Source organism: Mytilus edulis, chromosome 10 (assembly GCF_963676685.1).
Source record: "Mytilus edulis chromosome 10, xbMytEdul2.2, whole genome shotgun sequence".
NCBI classification, from domain to species: Eukaryota; Metazoa; Mollusca; class Bivalvia; order Mytilida; family Mytilidae; genus Mytilus; species Mytilus edulis.
Window position 1 is genome coordinate 18,426,886 of NC_092353.1, and position 13,966 is coordinate 18,440,851.

The window sequence follows — 13,966 nt, forward strand, 5'->3', positions numbered from 1 at the left end:
GAAAAAAAATCAAGGAGTTTTTTTACGACATTCATAAACTATAGGGCGGCATTTTCAAGTAAACAGAAGAACATTGATGATTGATCGACATTCACAAGTCTCACCACTTTATAAAAAAAAAAAAAGGTTAGATCTTCTTCTTCTTCTTCTTTAGGTTTTCAGTAGTCCTTCAATGATCTGAAGATTATTTACTGTTTGCGCGCGCAGCGTGGCCTATATATATATTTACAAAAACAAAAGGGCCAAAACAAAAACAAAAATATTTGGAAATAAATTTGAGGTGCATAATTTATTAAAATTGTGATTAAAACTATGTACATAGGCTAATAATGAGTTAGATGAATTTGTGGAGAACAGCTGGTGTGAGCTGTTCTCTGAAAGTGTCGACTGTGGCGACAGCGACTGTTTGCATTGGCAATAAGTTCCACTGAGTTATGGTATATGGAAAAAATGAGTATTTATATGTATCTTTTTTGGTTGAAATGTGTCTAAAAGTATAATTATGGTTTTTGCGTGTTCTACTGTCTGATGGTATGAGAATAGCCGATGGTATAGCTACGATTTGATGTACTATTTTATAGAACATTATTAATCTTGTGCGAGTTCTTCTTTCCTGTAGAGTTGGCCAGTTTAGGGTGTTTATCATATCTGTCGGGCTACTGATGTTATGGTATCTGTTACAGACATATCTGGCAGCTCGCCTTTGGACCATCTCGATTTTTGAGGTTTGTTCAACTGTGTGAGGGTCCCATACTGAACATGAATATTCCAGTTTAGGACGGACTAGTGCCAGATATGCCTGAGTTTTGATGTTCTGACATGATGTTTTTAAGTTTCTTTTTAAGAAGCCCAGAGATTTGTTGCCATTAGCTATGATGTTGTCTGTATGTTTAGACCATTTTAGGTTTGCTTGAAGTGTAATGCCCAGATATTTAGCCGAAGAGACAAGTTCCAGTTTGTGATTGTGAAGGATATAGTCATGTTTAAATGGGTTTTTCTTCTGTGAGACTGTAAGGACTGTGCATTTGTCTGGATGGAAAGCCATCAACCAGTCTTGCTCCCACCTAGCAGCTGCATCTAAATCTAACTGTAGTGCATCACAGTCGCTTTGAGATTTGATGGTTTTGTAGATGATACTGTCATCGGCAAACAGTCTGAGCTTACTGGATGATAGGTATTCTGGTAGGTCGTTAATGTATACCAAGAATAATACTGGGCCCAGAACTGTGCCTTGAGGGACACCTGAGGTGACTGGGGCTAGGTCAGATGACTCTCCATCCAGGACAACTGTTTGTGTTCTGTCATTTAAGAATGCAGAGACCCAGTTTAAAGTTTCATTTTGGATACCATAATAGTGTAATTTATAGAGTAATCTTTTATGAGGGACTTTGTCAAAGGCTTTGGCAAAGTCCATTATAATTAAGTCTATTTGAGTGTTGTTGTTATTATTTGCTGCAAGTTCTTGAATGAATGAAATGAGTTGTGTTTCGCAAGATCTAGACTGACGGAAGCCATGCTGGAGGTCATACAGTATGTTGTTCTTTTCAAGATGGTTGATGATGTGTTTTGTGATGATATGCTCCATAAGTTTACAGGATATACATGTCAATGATATAGGGCGGTAATTTTCTGGTTTATATTTTTCCCCTTTTTTGAATGCTGGTGCTACATTGGCGTGTTTCCAGTCTGATGGTGTAATGCCAGTTTCAAGAGATGTTTTAAAGATAAGTGTGAGAATTGGAGCTGTTTGGTCTTTGAGTTCTTTAAGTATTCTGCCGCTGATGTTGTCTGGGCCAGTTGCCTTATGTGGGTTTATATTGTGTAGGAGTTTCTTGACACCAGGTAAGGATATTTCAAGTGATGTTATCACAGGGTGTGAGCTAGGACCTTTGTCTGGAATGGTGTTATTTGATTCTGTTGTAAACACTGATTGGAATTGTGTGTTGAGGATGTCTGCCTTTTGCTTTGTGTCAGCTATTAATTGTCCTTCTTTTTTTAGAGGTGCAACACCGGTGTTATCTGTGCGCAGTGATTTAATGAAGGAAAATAGCTTTTTAGGTTTAGACTGATTGTTGAATTGTTGGTCTGGTTCATTTATGGGTAGGTCTAAGATCATTTTTTCAATATAACCCCAGTATGCAGTTCTTTGTTCTTTTTGTACTTGTTTTTTCAGATGTCGGTACTTTTCAGCATACTTGATGTCTTGTTTCATTTTATAATAGAGCTTGTTTTTTCTATTGATCATTTTCCTTAGATTGTTGTGAATCCAAGGTAGTCTGTTTTTGTATGTTAGGAACTTATGGGGAATGTTGTTTTCCACTGATTTTGAAAGATTCGTTTTAAATGTGTTCCACATGTCATTTACATTTGTTTTGTCCTCTAGGTTTAGTAGGTCTTTGTATGTTTTTTCTAGATCTGATTTGATGTTACTCCAGTTAGCTTTGTTGTATTTCAAGATTTTTCTAGGTTTTTCTCTCACCCTGCGCAGCCAGATGTCAGATTCTACATAGACAATATCGTGGTCACTAAGGCCTATTGGTGGTAGTGTACTGACCTTGTTAATGTTGGATGGATTATTGACTAGTACTAAATCTAAAATTCGTTCTTTTCGTGTAGGTATGTTCACTATTTGATGTAAATTGTGATCGTATATTAGTTCTAAGAGTGAATTATGCTGTTCTTGATCTGGTTTCCCAGGTGTTACTTCAGGGACAGACCAGTCAATGTGGCCTAGATTAAAATCGCCACCTACTAATATGTTACTTGTTGATGTTTGATTAATTCTACTTAATGATAAATCTAATTGCTTAATGGAGTTTCCATCATCTGATGGTGGTCTATAATAACTTCCAACCAGAAGGTTTTTTGCACCCGATATGTTTATTTGTGCCCAAATGATTTCACAGTCTGTTTTAAGTTCTTGGATTTCTGTACTGATAAATTCTTTGGTGACTGCAAGTAATACCCCCCCATAGCTTTGGTTGTTTTTACTTGGTGGGCGATCAGTTCTATAAATGTTGTATAGATCTGTTGGGAAGTATTCAAATGAGGATGAATTTTTGTCAAGCCAAGTTTCAGTACCAAGGATGATATCTGGTTTTGCAGAGTCTATCAGTTGTAAAAGTTCTGGTTTTTTATTTCGAATGGACTGGAAATTGATGTTAAGAACTCTAATAGGTTTTCTGTTTTTATTTGCTATCCGTTGTTTCTTTTTATTTTTACTTTGTTTAGGTATTGGTGAGGATGTGGCTTTTGGAGCACCTGGGCTCCCCAATACTGAGTTATCATTTAGTGTATCATATAAATTTGATGTTTCAATAGTCGAGTGATTAAACAGACTAGTTGAGAAGTTTGGCATACCACATTGTATGCATTCCCAGCTGATGTTACTGGCATCCATACAACCATAGTGTTGAGGTGACATACCCTGACAATCAATGTGATACCAAACATCACAACTGTCACAACAGAGTGCTTTATGTTTCCATGTAACAGCCTTTTGACATGTTCCACACGGCCACCTAGGACCTGGGTTTGTTTCTGTGTCAAAGGCATTTGCAATTAGCAAGATGAATAAATATGACTGCACATGTTGTGGAGCTTTCGATTTCAATGCTTGTAATATTTGGACTGAATTTTGCCTACCCCAGTTACTTTTCTGGAGTGCAAATACACTTATGATGGGATAATGAATAGATGGGATTTGTAATAGTACATTATAAGCAAATGGTCTTGTGTGTGGTGTTATATTGCATATTGTCTTAGCACCAAGAATATTAAATAGCGAGAATAAGACAGGTAGTACAATAATGCAGTATTTCAGTACCATAGTTAAATTGATCATATATGGCACACTATTTTTACAAGTGTAATTTATGTTTTACTACAATTAAATACCTGTGATTGAGATCAGAAGTGTGAAAAGAGGGTACATCAGTTGTTAGTAGATTGTACAGTGTTAATCTTCGTCTCCTGGGCTACTCAGGAGTACAGGTTATATGAAACGCCTGATTAATAGACAGCAAATGAAAGTAAAGTTTCTGAATGAGATGTTTGTTTACTTCCGGTGTACAATTTGGTCACATGATATTTGGCGGTTTCTGTCAAAATATATTTCAAAAAGTGAAATATGCTTTTAAGGTTGTATTTTAGTGATATATTGATTATACCTATGTACATTGAGTAAATATAAGATAATATTCAAAATTTAGGGTGGTAACAATGTTTGTAAATACCAATTTCAGAAAATTTTCTGAGCCTAAAAAAGATCGACTGTTCAGGTCCACGCATGCGCATCCGGATCATCAGGGTTCCAAGTAGTCCAAATAATTATGACGTCTTAGGGAGCTACCATTTGATTTTTATGGGGGGGGGGGGGGGGGGGGGGGACTAGGATGAAATTTGAAAAAAATAGGCAGGACAGGAGTTTTGAGTAAAAAAAAAAAGGCAGGATGAGACACTTACAAAAAAAAAATTCAGGACGACAATTCAGGTAAAAAGAAGACAGGACCGAACAGAGTGAAAAATAAAAAGGCAGGACAGAGATTACAGCTAAAAAAAAAAGGCAGGACAAAATTTTTCATCCTAGCCCCCCCCTTAAAAATCAAAATATAGCTCCCTTAAAAGGCTATTATAACTTTTTTCTTTGACGCCTTACTTCGACGTTGAAGTAAGGCGTCAAAGAAAAAAATTATAATAGCCTTTCAAGACGTCATAATTATTTGGACTAGGTTCCAAGCATATATTGTGTTGATTCTGTCAATCACTATAAAAAAAAGTTTTCATCCAGCAATTCATGTATAGACTCTAAAACTAAAAGCAACTCGGTAAAAAACAACTCAAAGGCAATTGAAACTACAAACTAAAACTGAGCAATTTAAGAACTCATTCTTTGTCAAGACTGTGATTCACTGGAACCAACTGGAAGAAGAAATAGTGTGCGTCAAATCAGTTGGGAGCTTCAAAACAGCTCTCCAACGCCGACAATAGGCGCTCTCTCCCCCGTCGAGTAAAAGCCCGTATTGGTACCTTCGACGTAAAGATACAGATACATGTATCATGTACAAAATGTACATGTGTATATTGTTGTTTTCTAAGTGCAATCCCTGTCTTTGAAGTTTGAACAATATGTCAATAAAAAATCAACCTTGTTGGGAAAATACCAAAAAAATATTCTTATATATATTTAAACACTTATTTTAAGTGTTTACATTTTTAATCCTAAAATTAATACTTGATTCAGTGATTTTGTAAAATCTGTCTTTTTTTTTCATTCCATGAAAAATCGTAAATAACTGAAAGATGAGAACTGTCAATGTAGTGCATTTCTTTTTGACAACAAATTTAAATTGAAAAAAATTCAACCTGCTATATCTCTCAAAAAGATTTTTACTGTGGAGTGTACTTCTATATATTGGGACTATTACTACATGTATCAAAATTATAGAAACTTCTACCATGTCTACCAGCTTTATTCCGAGATTACTCTGACGTCCAACAGCTGTTTTGCTAGACAAGCTGGGGCCGTGGAACATCAGAGCTTGTCCTGTAACAAAAAGTGGATATTTGCCCGTCCAAAATAGATATTCTGTTAAGCTCATCACTTCTGGTGCCAACTAATGGCCTTGGAATTATATTAATTGGGTATCAAATTGTTCCGTATTTGCAACGTTTGCCGTAGTTCCATGACAAAATCGTAAATAACTGAAAGATGAGAACTGTAATGAACTCTTAACATGCTTAAGACATGTAAGAAAACATCATTTGTCTTGAAATCTGTTTAATTTTTAATTGTGTCTGTTGATTTAAAATCAATGCCATTTTGTATTAAATGGGGACATATAGTTGGAACCCTGCCAGTGGTCCTTGGACCATATATGATTTTGAACATTTGTATTTATAAGTAGCCCCCCTGCATGATTAACGTGTACATACATGACATGAAAGTTTATATTTTTCAGACAAAAATGGCAGAAGTTGACAATTCTAAAAACATTACAATGCTACAAGAGGAACTGATATGTCCCATATGTTTGGATTTGTTTGAAAGACCTATCTCATTGCCGTGCCTACACAGCTTCTGTTTTAAATGTATTGAACAGAAAACAGCTCGGGATGCCACACAGCAGGTCTTTCCAAGAGGCTATGTCATTTGTACCTGTCCAACTTGTCGCAAGAGAAATATGATACCTAATGTTGAAAACTTGCCCAAAAATTTCAGCTTGGCCAATATAGTTGAAAAGTTTAAACAGGTGATGGGATTGAAAAAAGTCATGTGCACCATTCATAATCAAGATGTAGGTTTGTTTTGTGAGGACTGTTTGTCACTAATGTGTTTTACTTGTTTTGGAGACCATAAAGGACATAAGATAGATGATGTAAAGAAAGTGTGTGAAAGATACAAGGTTTGTTGTTTTTAGATGAACTTTGAACTCACTGGATCATTTCTGATCATCCACTTCTGTGTTGTTCAACCTGACAAATATTTTGTAGTTAAGTGTGTTACTAGAAAGCATACATTCATTTTGTGTATTATCCATGATAAATTTTCACTTATTTCAATGTATTTTAAAAGAACAAAAAACGAAGAAGCATTCTTCAATATTTACAATAATGAATATTAAATACAAATCTACTAGAAAAAAATATGAACATTAGGAGATGTATAGAACAGCAACCTAGGCTGAAAAAAAATGTTCATAATGTTTAGAAGTTGCAGATCACATAAATTTGTATTCATTTGTTTTCTGGTTTCACTAATTATGTAATGTAGAATATAAGTATTAGGAGATGTGCACTGTTATAGATCTATTTAGTCATTGTTTAAAGGTTTAAAGTTTATTCTCTCTTATTTTTTTGTGACAGAGTAAAATGGAGTTGACTTTATTACCAGGACTGCATATGAAACAAAGACAGTTAGAAGGTGCTGTTGAACATTGGAATGGAATTATGAATACTGAACAGGTACATGTACAGTCATGACAGTAGAACTATAGTCCAGTGTTCTCCCCAGGCCGATATGACACTGCAGTGCCGCAGCGCCTTCATAATATTTTCGTAAATCCTGCAGTGTCTTAATTTGCCGCTGTCCCTTGATACTTGATCCTGCAGCGTGTATATTTTCACATTTTCATGGTTAAAATTGTCAAGTTGCTGATCACCGCTGAGAGATCGGTCAGTGTTACGCAATATCTGATAATTAGTTTTACCTGAGCCACACTAATCTCAGCCTTATCGGACTCTGTTATCATGTAATACATTTTAGCGTAAATGATCATCAAGAATATAGATATTTTTAGAAGAAAATTAAAAAATTTAAAAACTTTAGTGCAGAAATTGAAGAAATAGATCGCAAATACATTGTGTGTGTGATTACTTGACTGTTTAAATAACGAATTTTTTCATTGGTCGAGAAGAAGAATCTATTTAAACACGACCAATGAACGTGTTCAATACACATGATAAATTTGAATACACATTGCTAAAGATATTTACGATGAAAATTATGAATGAGAGTATTTGTAGTTGAAAAAATTAAAATAAACTTTGATTAACGATAACAAGGAGTGATTTATTTTAATTGAAAGTGAAAAATGTTGCTTGCAAGGTAAATTCGTCTCAAACTGTCATATTTTTAGAAATAAAATGATCTTTGAACATCGATCGTGAATCCGTGCAGGAAATATGTGAAAATAAATGTCAAACTACGGAAAATGGTCAGCTGTTCATTAAAATATTTTTGTTTTAAAAAGTTGTATAACCCATAAAGAGGATAAAGACAAAGTTGAGGTACAGACTGTCCAACAAAATAACATTATCTTGAAACAATATCCATAGAAGGAGTAGAGAGTACAGAGATGAATATTTTTATTATGACATCTTTAATGGACTGAATATAAATAACTTTTGTGTTTAAATCAATTTATTTCATATATATTCTTGTAGTTCATTAATACTTTGCATTATTAAACACACAACACAAAGCATTATAACTCATATTACATGTCATGATTTATGACGTCTGATTGAGTCAGATCACAAAAGTTCACTATAAAAAAGAGTTACATGCCCTTGAATTTTGCACCTTAGAAAAATCCTGGGGAGAACACTGTTACACTGTATAATACAAGTACACTGAACCGGTACAATGTAGCGTACAATCAATCTGATCATGTTGTTATATAAATAATAACTGTTACAGTCTTCAGTCTTCACACTTAACCACAAGTTCTACTGCATTGGCTTGTAAAATTGCTTTACAATTATATGCAACTTGGAATAGTCAAGGACGGTAAAAGAATATATAACGCAAATACTTGTACAAAAATCAGATGATGTGGTTTGATGATAATGATATAACTCCACCAGAGACCAAATGACAGAGAAATTAAAACTATAGATGACCCCACAACTTTCAACAATGAGTAAAACCTATAGTCAGCTTTAAAGGCCCAGAAATTGACCAATTTAAAATGATTTATATATAAAACAACTCAAGCGAGAAATCTAAGGACCTGATTTATGTAAATAAAATCCATATTTTTAATATTATAAATGATTTTTAGAGTTTAAAGGAAAAGTACAATATATAAAATTTTATTGAATACTTGATTTTTGTATTGTCATGATGATCATCATGAATACAGAGAGATAGGAACCAGTCTATACATTCTCATATTCTATATGTATAGTTGAATCATATTGTTAATGAAAAAAAGCACACTAAAAATCTGACAGTTATCTACATGTACACGGGCAAATCTCACTCTCACATATTTTTGAAACCTTAGCTATGGACAGTGACATTTTTATCATCCCCTCTGAAACTTTTAGGTTCAATTTTATGCAAACATAACATTATATATGGAAGGTATGTATACCATGTATACCCTACAGAAGTTCCTCATTCGGTTTCAATCAAATGAAAAACATGGTTGCCAAAGCCCCGTTTTTTGGGATACGATTGCTTTCAAGCAATCTGTAGACTTATACCATTGACTCAGGGCCATGCCCTCACATCAACCGTTTAATTCTAAACATTAAGGAACATCCCAGATTCTTATGATTGTCTTGCTTTAAAAGGTAAAAACAAACAAAGGGAATGAACTTAAACAACTTTCCTATAATGTTCTTCTCATAATCATGATAATCTTCATGTTTGATATTTCCCTTGACTTATATGCATGTTTTTAACAACATGGAAAATTAGAATTAAGCAGTATTTATATTTAGTCTTTTTATAAATTTAGAAACACGTCAGAGGGAATTCCCCAGTTTTGATAAAATGCGAGAGTTCCGAGCCTGAATTCCCATAAATCTATTTCTGTCATATATCATTATGGTTTCGAGTTGTCTCCCTCTGTCAATGATACGGTTATGGATACGATAAGTCGAGAAAAATTAACTCGTTAGATGTCGATAAACGTGGTATTATATTAAAAACGATCGCAATTCAGACAGAAGAGTGTGTATGTTTTAAAAGCACACACATACATGTATAAATAATGGAATGATGAAGAACACATCCAAATTTAACATTGAATTATGTGAAATCACTTTAAAAAAAAACAACCTATAAGGCCGTAGTTCATGTATTACATGGGCATAAATTTGTGCATGGCAAAACCAACTGTAAAAAATTTTTAAAAATAGGGATTTTAGGCCTGGTCTTTTTTAACAGACAAAGATTTGCGAATGACGTCTGACATGATTGAAAACTAATTTAAAAATAGGACACAGATTTGAGGCATCATCTTTTTTAACGGACATAGATAAGCGATTGACGTCACAATGGGACACAGGTTTGAGGCTGTACACAGATCTGAGGTTATATTGATTCTGTAAAACCATTGTAACCTTTATATCGATATGTTATCATTGTTTTATAGGCAGGGAGACAAATGAGAAATGATCATATTTCTAAAGAGATAAAATTACTGAAAAACATGTTGAATGAGTATATGGTGGACAGAATAAGTGGAATGATTGCCTACAATTGTAAAATGACCAATCAGCTGATCTCACAGTGTGAAAATAAAAAGAAAACAGTAGAGAAAGATCTTTTAAATGTGAAAAAGCTGATCTCTGATATTATATCTGACACTGATCCTGCTAGGACATTATTGGTAAGTTGTATTGATCAACAATCATATTATATCTGACACTGATCCTGCTAGGACATTATTGGTAAGTTGTATTGATCAACAATCAATCAGTATTGATGAATAAATGTATTTATAACTCTTATTGTACAATGCTGTATGAAGGTAACCCTGTGTTTCTCATTTTACCTTAAATTCTAATTAAATCTTTTTAAATGTCACATTCATTTTGTTTGTTGTCCTTTTTGTATAAAACTTTCACAACAAAGCTATTAGTAATTTGTAATGAACATCTATTTACCCTTTACAAGCATTAGGTTGTGAAAATTCAGTCTAAGACAGTTCAGTTTAAGCAGAAGAAATCTGCTTTAGATGAGAATATATATATACAGCATGCAAATACATATATAAAAGTATAAATTGCAGCTTCTGAGAAAGAAATGACTAAAAGATACAAATTTCAGACAAACAGTAATAACAATACATGTATATTCTTTCTTTTGTATGCACATCAATTAGCATTTTGAATATGAAAATGCAGTGTTAAAAAAAAACCAAATATTTATCTTGAATTTATTTATTAAAACATAATGAACATTATCAATGATTATACTTTTTCATTTCAGACATTTACAGAAATAACCAAAAGGTATTTTAGAATTAATGTACATGCATTTGAATGATTAGAAATCTTATCTATGTATTTAGGAGCAGATAAAAAAACCAAGGAAGACTATTTTTGAAATCTTACTTTACACATCACTACCGGTAATTTTTTTTTTCTAATCTTGAACTTTAACATGTTCAAAGGATTTTATTGCTACCACGAAAACATTATTGTTTATTCAGTATGTCCAAAGGCTGTATACATATAAAGAGAGGCGAGAAAGATACAAAAATCTCAAAGGGACATTCTGACTCATGACTTGAAAATAAACTGACAAACATCATGGCTAAACAGGAAATAAAAGACCAACAAACAAACAATAGTAAAATAAACACAACAAAGAAAACATGATTCCCAACAAAAACTGGGGGTTACCCATGTGCTCTGGAGGGGTAAGCAGATCCTGTTCCATTTGTGGCACCTGATGTGTTGCTCATGTTAGTACAGACTCGGTATACAGTCTAATTCAGTAGGTCAAATTCAGTGAAAATGGGACGGGATTGTAGTTATGACATTTGGAACCTACTCACTTTCATCTGTGAAACAGATATTCAATAACTGTCACCCAACTGCTGATGACTTCCGTAAAATTAACGAAGGAATTATTTCAATTTCACCACTTGGAACTTAAAGTTTGATAGCTTCCATGTCATGCATGTGAGCAGCATAAAGAAGAGTATAAATATTTTGAAAAATATATACATGAGTGACATGACATTCCAAGGAACAAGTTATAAATTTATTTAATAGACCATTACATAAATTAATAAAAATCAAAAATCTGAAATGCTGTTTTTTTAAGGGGAGACCATAATATAGAAAAACTATCAGATTATGCAATGGACCTTCCAAAGAAGGCAATTCACATGACATTAGATCCTATATGGAGGAAAAAATTAGAAGAATTTAGTAACAGTTTTAAAATGACAATATCTGGTGTTGAGGAAGATAATATAGAGCTACCAGTAGAAATTTTAGATGAGAGTAAGTACTTTGGACACATGTATATTTTAAAATTAATTGTTAGAAATAAACTTAAAACAGTCATAAATTGTCAGGGGTTGATATATAGTAGCAGGAAATGTACCATGGTTCAAGAAATGTTTTGCTTAATATTACTTTTTTTTATTACAAATTATTTAATTTTTGAGGTACCACATGTTTTCTGATTGGCTGAATATTTTTATATCTATTAGCTCATAGATTTAATTTTGTCATGTGACCATCAATGTTTTTTCATGATTTACTCATTAAAACAGAATCTAGAATTGAATATTAAGGAAAGACTGTAATATTTGTTCTGTCTATTCCAAATCACCTAAAAAAATGTGGTGCACACCTTAAAAATAACCTACTAAGCAGGTTATTCAGTGGGTACCACATTTTGGATGTTATTTCTTTATAGAAATATTACAGTTATTCCTTAACTAGCATGACTAGGTATCAAAGCTGAACTATGTATTTGTCTTCCAATATATGCATAATTCTGCTATTGTAACATTGGTATTAGGATGTTATATATATACACAATGAGTTCTAGAAATTATCATACAGGTAATAAAAACCACACAATTAGACATCAATTGTAGGTTAAGGAGGCTTGCGGGTTCAAAATTCAGCAAATATTTAAACTTTTTTTTTTTCATTGCAAATTATATTTATTACACTATAATATGTTGTTACTTTATGATATGGTACAAGCATTAACCAAAAAAAATCAATTAGTTTTGGCCCAAGATGACTTTTAAAAATGTTTATATCATTGAAAAGCTCCAAATTATCTCCCTTTGGTGGAAAAAATGCCAATTTTTTGCATTAAAATTGAAATATCTTTTTTAACTCATCGGTGACCTAAATTTTTTATTATTATTTTCAAATAAGCTGTACTTAAACTAATCTATTATAAAATTTAATCAATTTCTGTAATTTAGTTCTTTTTTTTATTTCGATATTACCTTTTTTTCTCCTATTAGTTCAACAGAAAAAAAATACCTTAACAAAAATGCATGTTTCTTTTGAAGGCAGATTGTGAGCTCAAATGAACAGGGACCCCATATTTTAATTTTATTTTTCTATTAGGTATAGGAAAAAGTTTATTTATAGAAAAAATAGCGAAATCCGAAATTAGAAAAAAAAATTGATTTATACCACGAGCTCCTTAAACACTTTTCTTATTTATTAAGAGATAAAGATAACAGTGTAATTAGTTGAATAGTTATTATTTATAAATTTTTATTTATTTCAGAAAAGATATTTAGTCTGAATAATTTACCCTACAGCATCAAATTAACTGAAATGGTAAGTTCAAAGTTCAAGAGCAACACAGTGGTTTTAATTTTTATGCAAATAACTTAACTTAGCGATTTTCAAAATAATAAGAACTGGCCATGGTTTTCTAATATCTGATTTGTATATTAATATGCAGCTTTTCTAAAATCAAATTAATTAAAATTTATAAATTTGGTAGATCATGTGAAAATCGCAATAATAATTGCTCACAGTAATTTCTGAATAACAGTACATTTCATTGTGTGTTTTACTGTTATGGTTTGGTGAATCACAAACTTCTTTTATCTTAAATAATTAAATCAAAACAGTCTATGGATGCTAGATCTATTGAATAATTTTTTAACAAGGTTTTTCTCATAGCCGTTAATAACTTTTTTTTGCAGGCGGAGCAGATTAAAGCTTTAATTCCATTGAAGAATGTTATGTCACTTGACTGTATGTTTGATAGACAGAAGGTCATGGTTCACTTTAGCACATTGTAAGTTAGTCTTTGGACAATTGAACAATATTTAAGATCATCACACATTTTAACATATTGTAACATGTATAAGTTATTTTTCATCTCATTAGTTGCCTTTTCTTAAAGGTGATAGATATGGAGATATGATTGACAATAAGACAACTATCCCCGAGAAACCAAAGAACAAGGATGTAAAAACTAAGGGAGCTACCATTTGATTTTTATGCGGGGGGGGGGGGGGCTAGGATGAAAAATTTTGTCCTGCATTTTTTTTTAGCTGTAATCTCTGTCCTGCCTTTTTATTTTTCACTCTGTTCGGTCCTGCCTTCTTTTTTTTTTAGTTTATCCTGACTTTTTTTTACCTAAATGGTCGTCCTGACTTTTTTTTTTTGCAAGTGTCACATCCTGCCTTTTTTTTTTACTCAAAACTCCTGTCCTGCCTATTTTTTT

General features: G+C 32.7%; 1 protein-coding gene across 1 annotated transcript in view; it reads left to right on the forward strand.

The window, feature by feature from the left end:
* The first annotated feature begins 43 nt into the window (after nucleotides 1-43).
* Nucleotides 44-13,966, forward strand: part of LOC139490541 (tripartite motif-containing protein 5-like) — a 22,191-nt gene continuing 8,268 nt past the window's right edge. The window contains exons 1-8 of the mRNA XM_071277346.1: nucleotides 44-126; nucleotides 5,961-6,404; nucleotides 6,865-6,963; nucleotides 9,888-10,124; nucleotides 10,727-10,749; nucleotides 11,570-11,751; nucleotides 13,013-13,065; nucleotides 13,440-13,534. Coding sequence (XP_071133447.1) covers nucleotides 5,967-6,404; nucleotides 6,865-6,963; nucleotides 9,888-10,124; nucleotides 10,727-10,749; nucleotides 11,570-11,751; nucleotides 13,013-13,065; nucleotides 13,440-13,534 — 1,127 coding nt within the window. The 5' untranslated portion in view covers nucleotides 44-126; nucleotides 5,961-5,966. The remainder of the gene's footprint in view (nucleotides 127-5,960; nucleotides 6,405-6,864; nucleotides 6,964-9,887; nucleotides 10,125-10,726; nucleotides 10,750-11,569; nucleotides 11,752-13,012; nucleotides 13,066-13,439; nucleotides 13,535-13,966) is intronic.